This window comes from Seriola lalandi, unplaced genomic scaffold (genome assembly GCF_002814215.2).
Source record: "Seriola lalandi dorsalis isolate HSWRI2012SDOR001 ecotype SW California unplaced genomic scaffold, Sedor1 jcf7180002054763, whole genome shotgun sequence".
Lineage (NCBI taxonomy): Eukaryota > Metazoa > Chordata > Actinopteri > Carangiformes > Carangidae > Seriola > Seriola lalandi.
This window is the reverse complement of record NW_019525316.1, coordinates 386,899-404,034: the sequence shown is the minus strand read 5'-3', so window position 1 is coordinate 404,034 and position 17,136 is coordinate 386,899. Positions and strand designations below refer to the sequence as shown.

The window sequence follows — 17,136 nt, the reverse complement described above, 5'->3', positions numbered from 1 at the left end:
GTTGCTTTTGATGCATTTCCTCTCGGTCAGGAGTTCCAGAGGAAGTTGTCCCAGTTGACTCCGGAGCAGAAGAGGCTGACAGAGAAACTCAAAAGCATGACTCTGAATAACCTGCCTGGTAAGTGCTGATGGATGAACATAAAGAGCTCAGGAACAGCAGCTTAGAGTAGATATTAAATAAAAGAATATATTAAATGGGCAATTTGGGTAGTAAAATAAATTCAGAAAATATGCAGTTATTTGAAATAATGCACCAAACCAGTGCAAAAATGAAAATACTAAAAAGTTGTGAGAAGCATTAAAATATCTTTATTGCTAATGTAAACAGAGAGTGCAATATATATGAAAATGTATTTAAAGAGTTTTTCACTTTGTAAACCTCATTTTCCTTCTTAGTACACCTGTGTCTGGGAAGCAAACCGACCTGGTGTCATAGCAGCCTTTTTCACAGGGAAGGTTCTGGCTTGTTTAACTGTATTTCATCTGTTTCTAGTGGCGACCATGTCCACCCTGAAGGTGGGTGTTTCAGAGAAAAAGGGGACATGTATGAAACTGCAAGAGCAGCTGGAAGCTCTTGAGAAAGATACTGCTGCCAAACTGGCTGAGATGGACCAGTACAACAAAGACATGCAGGTAGGAATAAGTTACAAAAATAGCGTTGTTAAATTAACTTCTAGTAACTAAAGTAATTAAAGTAATCATCATTTCACACAGAACATTCGCATCAAGCCTGTTTTAACCACAAATAACATGGAGCATGTGTTCAGATCTAAGAATGTCCTCAATCATTACATCTAAACTAAATGGCTAAAGTGCTGTTGTGGTATGCGGATCACTTAATCAGAAATTCTACATTACTGCTGGACTGTGTAGGGTTCAATTGGGTTGGGCAGACAATGCAAAATGCCACAGCAGCCACGTCAAACAATTAACACTGATGAGGACTCCTTTCACTTTAATTGTGCCAGTGAGCAATGATGGTGCCCGAAATCACTTCCTGTTTACTATATAGTGCCACTACATTTACTGTCTGCCACAAAAAACACTGTGTCCTAGGCATGTAAAATTACTGTTGTGGATCTCTACAGCTGTCAGTCATGATGATGATTAGTAAGTGACTGAAATCCCAATTTATTGCTCACTACTGAGTAAACTATTGAGTGTCTGTTACAGAGAGAGCAGTGAATGAGGGAGTGATTTTGGACACAGTCAGAGAAACAGTGTACAACAAAAGGACTCTACCCAGCACTCCTCAATCTAATGCCGCCAACATTAATATTATTTTGTTTGACAAGTCAGAATTTCAACCATGAGAAAGCTCGATAGCCTGACCAGTCAACACTTGTTTGATTTTCATGTGCCCAGCATTAAAGAGACGGAAAAGACTTCATATCGACTTTTTGACTCCCTGCAGACACCACAGTGTAGTCTTTTTTAGCAGAACCTTCCCTTACATTTTCACAGTTTTAGTTCACATTGGGAGCTTCTCACTAAACTACTACTATCTTCCATCGGTGGCTAGTTATATACTCCTCCACAACAGTATTGTTTTGACTAGCTTGAAGAAATACAGTGTCAGTAGTTGTAATGGAAGGTGGACTATTAGTCATTTACTTTTTTCAGCCTGATTAATCAACAACCACTCAACACCCCCCCAAGCAGTCATACTTATTCTTTGTAAGTATCAGTCACTACAAATGGAATAAAGTGCTGACTGAGCACATTGCCATGTTAGTCCAGTATCTGAACAGAAGTGTGTTTCTTAAATTACATAAAATCAGGGTTTTGCTGCCAGTGTGAAGCTTTATTGCAGAGCAGGTTGTAGTCAAGGTTATTTTTCCTGTTACTTCCCTTACAAACTTTGAGTGTCTATCTTTAAGTCCCACAGATATTACATACTAATTACTGCTGCTTGGCCCTTATGCCTCTGTTTTTCTCCTCCTCCTCCTCCTCCTCCTCCTCCTCCAATCATTCTTCTCCTTCATAACCCACTTTCTTGCCTTCTGTTACCGATTTTATCCCTTTGTTATCTTTATCTTTTATTCCTCTCATCTCCTTTGGAAATCCTCTGTTCTTTCCTACACTGGATCCCATTCCTCTCCTCCCTCTCACCTACCTCATATCCCTTCTCCCCAACTTTACAGTATGTGGGTGCTGACGACTCTATGCTTCAGGCTGTCTTCTGTCTGCTGGCCTGCCTTCGTAACCTCTTCTACCTACTTAAGGTTTTCACTGTTCTCAGCTGGTCTAATCTGGTCTTTTCTAATGTTCATTGCTCTGCTCATGTTTCTCGATCAGTCACATCTCATTTCCTCAGGTTCATTCTTATGCTTTGAATTATCTCTGAATCTTTTTTTTCTTCTAAATATTTAGCCACCTTTGGGCTCACTACGTGTTTGTGCATGTTGTTTGTGTACAGCACATCATAACTGTCTAGTCAGTTCAATCTTAAATTCAGCCTCATATCTTTCCGCCAGTAAATGTGTGTTGTTATTGTTTACATTAGGAGCTGAGAGAGAGCCAGAGAAAGCAGCAGGCAGCATTAGAGAAACTACGGAACATCAAAGAGGACAAACGGCGTGAACTGATTCGAAGGAAGGAGCAGGAAGAGGAGAGGAAGAGGAGAGAAGAGGAGAAGACACGACAGGAGGAGGAGAGGAGGCGGAAGGAGGAGGAGGAAGCTCAGAGGTATTTTGCTTTTCCACTGGTTTAATTTTAGATTTCAATGTCAGTTAAAAGTACATTTCCTCTTGATATATTAACTTTTACAATATTGGCAATGTTTGCTTCCCACTCTCAGGCGTATTAAAATGGAAAAGGAGCGCCAATGGCAGGAGAAGCTGAGAAGAGATGAAGAGGAGCGTCAGAGGAGGCTTCAGGAGGAGAGAGAGGCCAAACAGAGGGAGGAGGAAGAGAGAGAGAGACAGGCTCTGATCCAGGCTGCCAAGGAGCAGGCTGAGCGAGAGCTCAGAGCAAAGGAGGAGGCAGAGCGAAAGAGAAGAGAGGAGGAGAGGAAGAAAAGAGAAGAAGAGGAGGAGCGTCAGAGGCAGTCAGAGAAACGGAGGCAGGAGGAGGAGAGGAGAAAGCTGGAGGAGGAGAGGAGGCAGCTAGAGGAAGAGAGGAGGAAACTGGAGGAGGAGCGGAAGAAAGAGGAGAAAAGAAGGAAAGAAGAAGAGGAGCGGCGCCGGAGGGAGGAGGAGAGAAGAGAGGTGGAGCGCAGGAGGGAGAGGGAGGAGGAGGAGTGCAGAAGACAGAGGGCGGCCGAGGCTGCTGTCCGAGATGCGGAGGAGAGGAGAAAGCGAGAGGAGGAGGACAGGAGGAAGAGGGATGAAGAGAGGAGAAGGCTTCAGCAGCAGCAGCTGGAGGAGGAGAGGAGGAAGCGTGAGGAGGAAAGAAAGAGGGCAGAAGAGGAGAGGAAGAGAAAAGAGGAGGAAGAGGGGAGCAGGAAAGCCGAGGAGGAGAGAAAGAGGAAGGAGGAGACAGCTCGTCAGCAGCAGCACCTGGGTGGAGGAGGGAAGCTGGATATTCAGGAGAAACTAACGTCTCTGCTGAGAGGACTGGAGGAGAGGAAGGGTGAGACACACTCATTCATTTCTATACTTCTCTGTAGTCTCTTTCTGCCCTCAGTGTCTATTAATGGTCAAATCACATAATAATTCTTGTGCTGCTTTAGGTGGACAACCCAGGGCCACACAACACAGGAAGTCAGCTGCTCTCACATCCTTCAAAGCGCTCTACCCGTTCACTGCACGAAACAACGAAGAGCTCAGCTTCAATGCGGATGATATCATTGAGGTAAGCATGACAATTATGTCTCAAAAGGGCTGCACTGAACCGAAAATTCCCCGTCTCTTCCTTCTAGGGGATAAATAAAGTATCTATCTATCTCTTTTACTTTTGCTCCTCGCTGTCCATGCCTTTACACCTCTCCCTTCTTCTCTCTCGAACTCCCCTGTCTCTTTTTCTCAGGTTGATGAGACGACAGAGCGGGAGGAAGGTTGGCTGTATGGCAGCAAACAAGGGAAGATGGGCTGGTTCCCAGAGAGCTACGTCGAGAGAATGGCCCCATCAGACACTGCTAACAGTAATACTGCTGCCGCTGCTGCCACCGCTCCTAAAGTGCCGCTCCAGTCACAGCTTTCCAGTGTCCTTGAGGCTGCCAAGGCAGCAGGCACAAAGTCTGCCTTTACACCAACACACTCTCCAAACCTTGCCACCTTGGAGACACAAGGACAGGTGAGAAGTTTACAGATCTGGATGAGCCACTAGCCTCTGATTACGACGGTATGATTATTGTCTGCACATGCTCATTGTACTTTCTTTATTTCTGTGCTACTGTCAGCAGGTGGTTGGTAACCTGCTCGCCCAGGCCCTGTGTTCATGGACAGCGAAGACAGACAACCATCTGAACTTTAATAAGGACGATGTCATTCAGGTGCTGGAGCAGCAGGAGAACTGGTGGCTGGGAGAGTTGAACGGTGAACAGGGCTGGTTCCCCAAGACATATGTGACGCTGCTGGGAGAAGAAGAAAGTTCAGAGTAAGTTTGCTTCCCATAATTAAACTAGTGGGAGTGGGTTTGTCTCACATTTTTTAATTTTAAATTCCTCTTGGAGTCTATTCTAGAGACTTTGACAGCTATATCAAAATCAGACATGAAGGCCAATGATTAACTTAGCTGGCACGATCCCTGAAACTTGAATCTGCACACTAGTTTGGTAAGACTTGCCAAAATATCTGAATCATTAGTCATGATCCTTTTTTTTTTTGTACTACATTTATAAACTTAAATAAACTCGGTAGCACAAAGCACATACCTGTCCTCCACTTTCCATGCCATTATATCCTGTAGCCGTTGGGTCACTTTTAACTCAATGTAAGTCAAAGAAAACAAGCATCTGTCACATGACAATGTAGATGTGCTTGTGAGTGCATCAACAGGTGTGATAACAAATCCAGTATGGTGGGAATTCAGGCCAAGGAAATAGTTGTGTCCCTCCTCAGTGATGAGGAAGCTTTAATTTGATAAGCGTGGTAGTGTAATGTTGGTTTTCTGTGTTTATAGCAGGAAGAGTTCCCCTCCTGATGCGTCAGAGTCCAGCGACAACCTGCAGCTTGAAGGTACACTAAGACGTTATCTCAACCTTCCTTATTTATCGGCCTAATGTAGTTCAGTTAATATTTATCTTCATATGTTACTCACTGTACATTATACACTCATGTGTTGCTGTCTAGCTCATATTTCAACATCTAAGGAGCACACATGGCATTATATACTAGTTTTATCTTGCTTTTCATGGCACAGTGAAATCTGGATTTCTTGCTGAATTACATAGATTATGTGTTTATCCACTATGTCTACAACCTTTGTGGTATATTTTGCATTGAACATACAGTATATAACCACATTATCTGAAATAAATGTGTTGTCATAATAGATGTGTTGGAAATCTTGTGGCCATTCATTCTGGTCTAGTTGAAACCATGTGTCCTTTTACTCTCCAGAATACGTGGCGTTGTACACTTATGAGTCTCCAGAACCTGGTGATCTGACGTTTAGAGAGGGAGATGTGATCTTGGTGAGCAAGAGAGAGGGAGAGTGGTGGCACGGCTCTATAGGTGATCGCACAGGCCTCTTCCCCAACAACTACATCACACCCAAAGAGACGGATGTAAGAACTCTTTACACATATATAGGATAAACTAGTGTATCATAAAACTGGGTGATAATGGATGATGTATTATATTGCAATATGTTAATTTTATATTTTTTCACTCCCTGTATTTCTGTGTAGTGCTCTTAAAGATTTTAACTGATGATATATTAGACAGACTCTAACAGATTTATAATTTGTTTTATTTTAGACATCAAGCATATCTGGAAAGAAGAAGCCAGGTAAGCTCATCGTCTTTTATTTTTTAAATAAAATAATAATTCTGTCTCTGGCTCACTTATAAGAACACAAATCCTTCTTTTGCATTTTGCTGCAGTTTCAATTTCGGTTTCTGTTTTGTGTGCACAGAGATTGGCCAGGTGATCAGGGCCCACTCCTCTAGCAGACCTGAGCAGCTAAACCTGGAAAATGGCCAGCTCGTCCTCATCCTCAGCAAGAACGCCTCTGGCTGGTGGCTTGGAGAACTGCAGGTCAGTGTTCGACTGCTCTTCAGACCTGTTTGAGGTGATCTATCGTACTGTACAGGAGGTAACCGCAGAGGGTCTGGGATTCAGTTTACCTATGCTAAACTGAACTCTGTTGCACTTTAGCAGCTGTGGCCCCAAATCAGCATAACAGCCAGAAGTCTCAGCACTTCTTAACAACTTCTTTCCCAACCCTTTGGCTTGTGACCTTGGCCGACATCTCCGCTTTCTGGTTAAAACCTCAATATCCACATTATTTTGTGTTTTCTGACTCTAGGCCCGTGGTAAAAAGCGACAGAAGGGCTGGTTCCCTGCTTCTCATGTCAAAATATTAGGATCCAACAGCGGCAAGTCCACACCAGCACTCCAGCCAGGTAACACACACACACACACACACACCTTTCTGCAAGTCAGTTGAAAGCCAGAGGTGGAGAGAAACAGTCCGCTACATTTTCTACAATTGTGATGTGATAAAATAGTTGGCTGAGAACATTCTGTCCTATTCTCTCTCAGTCTGTCAGGTGATCGCCATATACGACTACACCGCCTCCAATAAGGATGAGATGAGCTTCTCCAAAGGTCAGCTGATCAACGTTCTAGACAAGAACGACCCTGATTGGTGGAGAGGAGAGATCAATGGCGTCACTGGCCTGTTCCCAATCAATTACGTTACGATGACCACAGCAGAGTGCGACCCCAGCCAGCAGTGTAAGTAAATCTCTTAAACATCATATCGTGATTGTAAATGAAGATGCTCTGCTCCCATGTTGCTTCAAACCTCTGTGACTAACTGATCCTTATCCTGATGTTCTTCATCTGTGCAACCGCCTTCTGCCATCACGTGTATTCTTTCATCCACCCACCTCTTCATCTGTTTATCCCTTCTTCTCACTGACTATTTCACTTTTTCCTTGTTTGTGTCACTTCCTCCCTCCCTTCCCAATCTGTATTTCTTCTTTCCTCTCTGTCTCTCCATTCCCCGGCCTCTGTCTCTTTCTCCTTCTAGGGCGGTAGAAAGTCCTCTTCCTCCTCCACCTCCTCTTCCTCTCCTCCTGACTTCAGAGAGACCCACTATTGCACTCTTCTCTGAAGAGACGGAGGTTCTGGACTCCCTATCCACTAACTTCTCCCACTGAGATAATGCTACCGTGTGTGTGTGTGTGTGTGTGTGTGTGTGAGAGCGACAGACAGAGAGAGAGTGTACTGTGTGAGTACGTGTTTTTGAGAAGAAAATGAAAACGGTTCCTGTGTTACCTTTGAATGAAGCAGGACCTGAAACAACTTTCCTACTACTCAGTGCTGTATCTATCAATTGTTAAAGCCTTGGTGCCTTTGGTGACTGTGAACTGATGATGCTGAAGCACAGAAAAAGTGTCTGAAGCAGAGAGATAGTGGGTCTCTCTGTGGCTTCTCCCTCTCCTTTCCTTTCATTTCCCCTCATAAGACACTTATTTTTCTCTCTCCTTCCTTCCACATGTCACCCTTTTTTCTCTCTCTCTCTCTCTCTCTCACTTAATTTCCTTTTCTTATTCATTATTTCTATTCTTTGTTTAAAGCCTTATTTCCATTCTAACTCCCTCTGTCTTGGGAGTTCAGCTCACATAGAGCCCACTATTTATCTCAGAGATGTTCAGACATGTCACACAAGCTTTACTGTCACTTTCTAAGCCTTGTTCTCAGGTAATGAGAAACATTGTACTAACCCTCAAGCCTGTGGGTAATTTGAGAAAGAGTGGACAGTCCAAATTCCAGGCCGTGTTCATGTGCAACCATCCTGTACTTGTCTTTAAAAATGCTTGAAACAAGCCCTTAAGTTTGACCCTCTATATTTACAAAAGAAATATTTTGAAAAAAAGGAATAAGACAGGACACAATCAACAGTAATTTTGCTCATGATTGAGTTGGAAACTTGAGAGGAGAACCTGCTAAAAATAAAAATTCTTACCCTTCACCTTATGTAAACCCTGTTACCGTTAACCGTTTTGCAGTGGGCTTTTGATTTCATGCCTTTGAACACCTTTAGTTTCACTTCATTTGGACACAAAATGGTACAAGCAAAAGTGTACATCTCTATATGTGAAAGCCATAACTAGGTCAGCTGTTAACACCAACGGAAGGAAAAGAAGTAGTTTTGAAGTGAGATGAAGCGACTCTTCACCATATGGCGAACTGTTTCAAAGCCATCGACAGACATAAGCTTTGCCTCATGGGGTGACATTACAAACTGCTTCTCCTCATATTAACTGAATGCTGTTTTGCTGCTGCTCTGATGGTTTTTGTTTGTGCATAAAGTGAATGCACGTTACACGGTGAGAAAAACAACTGTAATCATTACTGTCAGGATTGTGGATAAATTTTCCTCAGGCCAACAAGTGAAAAACTAATCTATGCAAGCTTCACATGAGGAACTGACTCCTGAGTCCAGTCTAATGAATACTGAGGTACATCGACATCAAGGAAGCAAATGAAAAATGATAGTTTGAGGAACCCTAATGCAAGAAAAAGGAAATTGTTGCAAATGCGCTCTTCCCTGTCTTCTGTTATTTTAATTCAGAAGTTGCATCAGTCAATTTATCACAAACCTCACATACATTTCAAGTGAATAGCTGCAAGCAAATTGTGTAAACCACACTGTCAGCAACAAGATTTCATAGCAGCAAGGGCTTGACGATATAAACAGTCGGGTCCAAAAGTCTGAGACCACTTGAATGAGAAAGTGGTCTCAGACTTTTGCCAGCACTGTAGACAGAACATTTGTGTTACAAGAGAGTGGAACTATTTTTGAAGATGTGCTTAATATATTTTCTGATTCTGAAATAAAACAAAAAATAAAGATTGGTTTGGGATCACACAAGTTTTTTATTATGAAATACTCAGTGAAATATCTTTGGTCGTGTGTGTGTGTGTGTGTTATATTCAGTGTTTATATTGTCAACATAATAAAGGCGATTAAGATGAACAGATATGTGAGCAACCGTTTCTCAGCTGGATGCAGAGTTACATCCGTTGGTCTTCATCAAAATTAGACTTTCTTCTAGCAGCCATAGCCCTTCTGCTTCTGTGCAACGTAGTCCCTAAGGTTTGCTTCTCAGACAATTTTGATTTGTTTTTCTTTTGTTTGTTTTTACAAATTTCTTCTATCTCTGTAATATTAGCTACATTGCTGCCATCACTGTGTTAATATTAGGTATCTAACCCGGACACAATTGTTTTGGTTTATTTTGTAGCAGAAATCATGGAAAATTGGAAAAAAGAGTAAGCTTTATCCACTCTGAACATGCACCAAATAGGTGAGCGAGAAAGAAAGAATCCCCCTTCCTGTTTTGGTACAAACAGATTTGGTCTAGGAGAAGTTTTAGTCTGATACCAGCAATGAGAAGATAACGGCACCGAAGGAGAAAGAGACAAACACGACAGGAGAGACGGAGTACTATCAGACTTTGTGACAGAAGACAGATGGACAACTTGAATACTCAGAGAGACAGAATTGGTGTCATAGCGATGACTTTACAGTGCAGATTTCACTTTTTAAACCTTTGGGATGAGAGAGACGATGAGGGGGAAGGAAGAGAGCGAGGGGAAAGGGAAGGGTCAGTGAAGGAGAACCAGTCCGTTTGTATGGGACCCTCACAATGGGCTAATAGGCACCCTGTATCAGGTAAGTAATTGTGTGCGTGTGTGTGTGTGCGTGTGCTGATCTAGTGTTTCGTGTTCCCCTTTCCAACCCACCTCTTCTTCTTCTTCCCCTTTGTGGTCTTCCTCCTCCTTTGTGAAACCTTCATTAATGTGCATTTAAACACAAGACAGTGCAGTAAGAAAAGAGAAAAGCAGCTTCTGTTTTTTTGTTGTTGTTTTATTCATGTCAGAACCTCCAGCAGGAGGCAGTAAATGCAGCGCTGAAGTGATGCTGTGGTGTAAGCAGTGTTGTTTTGTTGAAGTCTTTTTTTCTTTTTCTTTTTTTCGTACAAAATAATATGAACCGCCCCTCTTGTGTGTGCTCTTCCTCTCCTGCAGGGTGTGCAGACCTGAACAGCCTGGACACACTGAGCCCCCAGGAGAAGAAGAGACAGGGTTACATCCATGAGCTGATACAGACTGAGGAGAGATACATGGATGACTTGAATATAGTGCTAGAGGTAATGCACACACATCCTGCTGAAAAACTCATGTCATGACCCAATACAGTTAGACACTGTGGAGAAGCAGTTATTATTTTAGGAGAATGAGATGTGTCCCTCCTGATCACGTACCTGACAGTGTTAAAATTCATCATTTTCTTTTATTTATTTTATATGTGTGTGTGTGTGTGTGTGTGTGTGTGTGTGTGTGTGTGTGTGTGTGTGTGTGTGTGTGTGTGTGTGTGTAGGTTTTCCAAAGGCCTATGTCAGAGTCGGGCCGTCTGAATGATGCAGAGATGGCCATGATCTTTGTCAACTGGAAGGAACTGCTGGCCTGCAATACTAAACTTCTCAAGTAAATATCACATGGACATTGAGTCTGATGGAGTGATTATGCAGCAGTTTTATTGTTGTGTGCAGGAGGATTCTGGCTGTACAGAGACACAGAGCTGTTTGTGCTTATATATGTAAATTCATGTGTATTTGCAGGGCACTACGTGTTCGTAAGAAGACGGGCGGGGAGAACATGCCGGTGCAGATGATTGGAGATATCCTGGCAGCAGAGCTGTCCCACATGCAGCCTTACATTCGCTTCTGCTCCTGCCAGATCAACGGGGCCACACTGCTCCAGACTCGCACTGACAACGAGCCAGACTTCAAGAATTTCCTCAAGGTAGGAGGGTGAGGGGCGTGAAAAAAAAAAGTCTGCGATGAGGCAGAAGAAACATGGAGTCGTTATCACAAAGATAGAGAAAACAGAGTTCATCATATATTAAGGCCTTTGTGATTAAAATTTTACAATGCATCAAATTTCATGCCACGTATGTACGTACGTAAACTAGATTGATAGATAGATAGTTTTTAAATTTGTCCTAAATTCAGTTGCATGTAGTGTTTTAGAAGTGTAACATTTGGTTTTCCGAAACCTGCAAATTCTCTGCAATTATAAACAAAGTGGAAACAAGATTCCTAATCTGTTTGTTAATATTGTCATTTATTCCCATCAGAAAATTGCCACGGACTACAGGTGTAAGGGCATGCCGCTGTCCAGCTTCTTGCTGAAACCCATGCAGAGGATCACACGCTACCCACTGCACATCAAAAACGTAGGCCATGGTGTTCATGAGCGTGTCTGTGTTTGAACTCCTCATTAAATGGTTCAAATACGGACCTTCCTGTGTGCAACGAGAAAAAAAGAATGTTTTGCCCTTTTGTCTTTTGTTTGTGGCTGTAATTAATTTGTCTTTGTCTTTGTGTTTGTGTGTGTGTGTGTGTGTGTGTGTGTGTGTGTGTGTGTGTGTGTGTGTGTGTCTGTGTGTGTGTGCTTTAGATTCTGGAGTGCACTGCAGAGGGCCATGCTGACCGAGGACCTTTGAAAGAGGCTCTGGAGAGGGCGGAGGAACTCTGTCAACAGGTTCATTTCTTCACTGAATCATTTACTCGTTACTTTAATTTAATTTGAAGGTGTTTTTTCTGTATTCTGGATGAAAAGAATCATTTCCTTTTAGTTAAATGATGTTTCTGTGCTGAACATTTGACTTAACCAGGTTAACGAGGGTGTGAGAGAGAAGGAGAACTCTGACAGACTGGAATGGATTCAGAATCACGTACAGTGTGATGGTGCTGCAGAGGTATTAAGCTTAATTAACTATTCACTATTAACAATTCACTATGAATCAAGCTATTTATATACAAGTTCTATAAATTCAGTTAGTATTAGCTTGATTATCTTATAAGTTGGAATAGAGAGAGTCTGTATTGTTCACACAACCATTTCCTTAACACTCAAATCTAAAGAACATATGAAAATCCTTATAACATTTACTTTTTTCCACAGCACTTGGTCTTTAACTCTCTTACCAACTGTTTGGGCCCCAGGAAGTTGCTCCACAGTGGGAAGGTGAGTAACACTGCAATGTTTCTGAAACTGTGGAAACACGGTCAGTGAACAACTCTGAGGGTTTTCCTACTCTAACAAAATTAGCATTTTTCACCGCACTGAATAACCTTTTAAATTCTAAAAATGCAAAAGTCTGGAGGGTACAGGTAGATCAGATGTGAAACACCACTGGGTCAGATCCCGGGTTGTCGTGGTTACATGTTACAAGCCTCAGACGACTGAGACACCAGGAAGACCAGTGAAGAGATTGTCACAGAAGAGATGAGTGGCCCAGTTCATCTGAGCAGAAACCCAAACAGAAGGATTTCAGTCAGTAAAAATGTTGACATTTGCCATCTGGCTTGAGAATAAATGTCTTTTGCTGAACAGTTAGCAATGATACAACCATCATGACTAGGCAGTTAAAAAAAAGGGAGCGTAGTGCATTTATAAATGTTTGTTACTGTATTATTAATATTAATATTGTACGTATTGAGGATGAAATCTGAAATGCGTCTGATGTATTTCACTTGTTTCTTTCTAGATGCACAAGGCAAAGAGCAACAAGGAACTGTGGGCTTTCCTCTTTAACGACTTCCTGCTTCTGACTCATGCGTCTAAACAGTTCACCTCTTCTGGACCCGATAAACTGTTCAGCAACAAGAACAATGTTCAGCTCAAGATGTACAAACCAGTAAGAGAGAGACACACACACACACGCACACTATGAGGATATGTCTTCCTTTGAGGCAACACGAGTCTTCATATTTTCCCTATACATTTTTTTTTTTCTCCATGTAATTTGTCAATTTTACCGCCGTGTTTTTTGATGCATGACAGTGTGTCTTGTTGTTTTCTGCAGCCTGTGCTGTTAAATGAAGTTCTGGTGAAGCTGCCAGATCCCTCCAGTGATGAGCCCATTTTCCACATCTCACACATTGACAGAGTCTACGTACTCAGGACCGACAACATCAATGAACGGTGGCAGCACACACATGTTTACACATAAATGCACCCAGACAGATTTTGGTGTGTTTGGCGGCCTGTGTAATTACTCCGTGTTTGTGTTTTTCAGGACGGCGTGGGTTCAGAAGATAAAGGCTGCGTCTGAAGAATTTATTGAGAAAGAAAAGAAAAAAAGGGAAAAAGCCTATCAAGGTTTGTCTTGACACTCACACAGCCGTGCTGATGCCAACACGTGATGATATCTCGGATTAATCTGTGTGTGTGTGTGTGTGTGTGTTTGTGTGTGTGCGCGTTTTCAGCTCGATCTGTGAAGGCTACTGGAATCGGCAGACTCCTTGTCACCATCTTAGAAGCCACTGAGCTCAAGGCGGGAAAACCCAATGGTGAGCTTGAATACACATGTTACAGGATGTCCTTACAGTTCAGTGGACTTAAAAACACGTCATAAATTTGAACAGTTGTGTCCAGCTTTTAATTCCTGCTGCATGCACCGCTGCATGGACACCTAATGAGGCCAAAATAAAGCCACATTTAATTGTGCTGTTGTGTCATCCCTTTTTCCCTCAGTTCCCTTTTAGTCAGAGACTTTTCTGTGTCCTTTAAGCCGCTCCTTTCATTATTATCTAGTGTTTGGTTTCATTTTAAGCTGTCTAACACTTCATTTCTTTTTTCTTGACTCCCCTTACTCTGCTTTGCTGTTGCTCTTCTCTCATCTTTCTTTTGTTTCCACTCTTCCTCTTTTCCATTTTCCAAATCCCTTCTTGGTTCTACCTGCCGTTACCATCCTTCTCCCTCTCCCCTTCACCCGTCTCCCTGCTCACCTGTCTTCCTTCACTCCTCCAGGTAAAAGTAACCCTTACTGTGAAGTGACCATGGGAGCTCAGATGTTCACGTCAAGAACGCTAAATGACACTCTGAATCCCAAGTGGAACTTCAACTGTCAGTTTCACATCAAAGACCTCTACCAGGACGTCCTCTGCATCGCCATCTTTGAAAGAGACCAGTTTTCACCTGATGGTCAGTTACCTGCCAATTTCCTTCTCTCACTCTCTCTGCTCATACTCCCCCAATAACTCCCACTGATTCCTCTGTAAATCTGCATAGTTAGACAAGAAAAATCTAACTGCCAAATGAACTAATTGAACTACTCACCTTTCTAAATTGTAGAAAAAACGTTTTTTACCCAGTCCTTGTTCATTTTTCTTACAGTTCCTCCAAACACCTGTTTATTTATTTTCTTATATCAGACTTCCTGGGTCGGACGGAGGTTCCCGTAGCAACCATAAAGAAAGAGTTGGAGAACAAAGGACCAGTGACACGACGTCTTCTGCTGCATGAGGTTCCTACAGGGGAAGTGTGGGTCCGGCTCGACCTGCAGCTCTTCAGTGGCAAATAGACATGTAGGATGAACTGAAATAAGAAACCGCATCTTCTACCGAGACATCCAAATAAGGATAACTAACCAAATAAGCTGCTTTTTGTCACATAAACAAACTCGGATGGTTCCAACCACATTCCTAAAATAGACTCCAAGAAGATTCCTATATCAAATGAAATACCCCTTCACACATCAGGCCTTGATATTTAATATTAACCAGCACTAATAATACCTCTTCTTATGTCCTCTGAATCCTCCAGTAGGGATCAAACCTGTTTTTCTCTCCCCTCATGATGACATCAGAGGGAAAGGGAAGCTTGGTCAGTGCAGGAGTTTGTACCCGCACCATATTTACACTGTGAGGGAATAAAAAGAAGAACTGCAGCGCGGCTTTTTTAAACAGTGGAGACACAGTCTGTCATGAAGCTCAATCTGGGTCCTTGGCTGTAATAATTTATAACCTTCAGAAGGAAGTTAGAGCTGTTAATAAAGCAATAAAACTACAAATATAAAGGTTCTCTGCCCTTGTCTAGACTCTCACAGCTCTGTGTCTCAGTCAGTTTTTAAGTATTCAGTCACTGACACACAATCTGCCAAGTCTGGTCAACTAAGGCCATTTAGTGAAAGATAAGATAACGAGTGTTAACTTTCAATATATGTATATGTTGATGAGGAGGTTGTGACTGATGACTTGAAAAAGACTGTTGACCTGCTTTATCATCATTCATCATAAGCTGTCTGGTCTCAGTGACAATTAGGGCATCGTAAACAGGAGATGGCAGATGACGGACAGCGACATGAAATGCATTGAACAACCTGGAAGAGAAGTTTTTGTGAGTAACTCTGGTCCGGAGTCAGTTCACTGGAAGATCTCAGGTTACGTTGTTCTGGGTTGAGTCACTATAACAATACTGAACGCTTTTTTTGTTTATCTGGTGTGTGTGTGTGTGTGTGTGTGTGTGTGTGTGTGTGTGCGTGCGTGCGTGCGTGCGTGCGTGCGTGCGTGCGTGCGTGCGTGCGTGCGTGCGTGCGTGTGTGTGTCTTTGGAAGTGTAGAGATGCTCTTGAGATGCTGCAACTTTGGGAGTTGACTTCTAACTTCTGGCCTTAATGCAACTCATCTTTTAACTCTCGTAAAATCTGTTCCTAAAATCATTCGGTTTCACTGGGAGGGATGATGTTCTTTGGGTAGATGTCTTTTTCTTTGCTTTTTCCTCAGCCAAGGCCAAGTAATATCTCCAAGTGGGTGTGTAAAATAATCTAGGTGAAAAAATGACAGAGGTGTAAAAAGCTATACTGAATTAAGTTTCCTTCTACACCTTGCACTCCTCCTCCAGCTGAGTCATGTCTTCCTGTCTCATTTTTTGATGAAGAGGATTTTGAGGCGACACAGATCGGCAGTTTGTCAGCAACAATAAACAGTATTTGCATCTTGTATGTTACATGTTACATTTTTACCTTGCTATATTTTTAGTGTCATTCTCCAGTCGCCGCCTCATTTATAACAATACTGTCTATCTCTGTTGCCTCAAAAAGCTGCCCTTTATAAACATCTGCTATTAAAACCTTACAAGGATATAGTGTGTAAAAGCTGTATGTTTATGTTGTAGGTTGACTTTTTGGTGTCTTCTGCCTTGTTTTTACTCTTTTGTCCTTTGCATCCAGTTTCCTTTCTAACTCTGAGCACCTGCTGGTGCTCTGAATATTAACAAAAATGTGTCGTATTTATTTCTTAATTTATGCGTGTGTGACTATCCAAAGGTTTGGAGCAGCTTTGCTTTGCTGTGTCATCTTGGATAATCAGTTGGTATCCACTGGGCTTGTTTTGAACGTGTGACGGAAAATGTTAGAAATGTGTTCATCGGACACATGTTGATACTGTTTTGAAAAGCAATATAATCTCTTAGATGACTCTTCTGCGATTGAGTTTACTGCAAGTAGACTAGGTCTCTAGTAATACTGTTAGGCCTGTTGATTTGTGCTCTTCTATTAATTAGTCTTATTCAATCAACAAGTCTGTTTTTTTTGTTTTTTTTAGTCTATTTGAAGTTTTATTTTGATTGTGGAAAATGTGCAAAGAGACTGGACTACCTTCCTTGTCTGTGTAGGGGTGTTAAAGTTTGTCTTTTGCTTCACTTTTTATTTTCTGCAGCCCTCTGCATTGACTGCTGCTGTGCTAAATGAATTTATGGCCTCTCTAATTCAGACTGCTTGTTCACAGCTCTGGAGTCTGTAACCTGCTGTTTGTACTCACTTTGGCCTCTACGTGGCACTCTGTGATTCAGGGTTTCTTAAGTCAAATTAAATACATTAAAAGTGAACAAACTGTCAAATTATTGACTGTCTTAAGAAAAGTGACATTTAACACTGTAAACTTTGAGTGCTCACCCTCCTACTACAATACGTAAGAGGTGAATGGACGATGAACTTTTAGATTTAAACTTAATCTGCAAAGCAACTTCATGTCATCTCTTTCAAAAACATTTATCTGCTCGACTGTTTAAGCCGTTGTACATAAACAACACCATCATCCCACCACCAGAGAACAGACCTTTGCTTTTATTCTTAAGTATGATATTTGCTTGGAGTGAATACATGGTAATCATGATGCAATTATTTTTTAAAATAATTTTCCCCCTACAATTAGGGGAAATTACA

At 42.0% G+C, this 17,136-nt stretch overlaps 1 protein-coding gene across 5 annotated transcripts in view; it reads left to right on the top strand.

Moving 5' to 3' along the window:
- The window catches only part of itsn2b (intersectin 2b), a 30,589-nt gene extending 13,786 nt beyond the window's left edge, over positions 1–16,803 (top strand). For 4 of the 5 annotated variants that reach the window (XM_023424974.2, XM_023424975.2, XM_087178969.1 and 1 more), the window contains 26 exons: positions 31–118; positions 494–633; positions 2,507–2,688; positions 2,801–3,573; positions 3,674–3,795; positions 3,970–4,236; positions 4,343–4,539; positions 5,065–5,120; positions 5,505–5,671; positions 5,865–5,895; positions 6,023–6,144; positions 6,416–6,512; positions 6,652–6,846; positions 10,153–10,274; positions 10,505–10,611; positions 10,746–10,929; positions 11,264–11,362; positions 11,587–11,670; positions 11,804–11,887; positions 12,094–12,156; positions 12,680–12,829; positions 12,998–13,116; positions 13,211–13,293; positions 13,401–13,484; positions 13,945–14,118; positions 14,349–16,803. In XM_023424974.2, coding sequence (XP_023280742.1) covers positions 31–118; positions 494–633; positions 2,507–2,688; positions 2,801–3,573; positions 3,674–3,795; positions 3,970–4,236; positions 4,343–4,539; positions 5,065–5,120; positions 5,505–5,671; positions 5,865–5,895; positions 6,023–6,144; positions 6,416–6,512; positions 6,652–6,846; positions 10,153–10,274; positions 10,505–10,611; positions 10,746–10,929; positions 11,264–11,362; positions 11,587–11,670; positions 11,804–11,887; positions 12,094–12,156; positions 12,680–12,829; positions 12,998–13,116; positions 13,211–13,293; positions 13,401–13,484; positions 13,945–14,118; positions 14,349–14,497 — 3,939 coding nt within the window. In that variant the 3' untranslated portion in view covers positions 14,498–16,803. The remainder of the gene's footprint in view (positions 1–30; positions 119–493; positions 634–2,506; positions 2,689–2,800; positions 3,574–3,673; positions 3,796–3,969; positions 4,237–4,342; positions 4,540–5,064; positions 5,121–5,504; positions 5,672–5,864; positions 5,896–6,022; positions 6,145–6,415; positions 6,513–6,651; positions 6,847–10,152; positions 10,275–10,504; positions 10,612–10,745; positions 10,930–11,263; positions 11,363–11,586; positions 11,671–11,803; positions 11,888–12,093; positions 12,157–12,679; positions 12,830–12,997; positions 13,117–13,210; positions 13,294–13,400; positions 13,485–13,944; positions 14,119–14,348) is intronic. The other variant, XM_023424978.2, reaches the window with a different exon arrangement.
- The last annotated feature ends 333 nt before the right edge of the window (positions 16,804–17,136 follow it).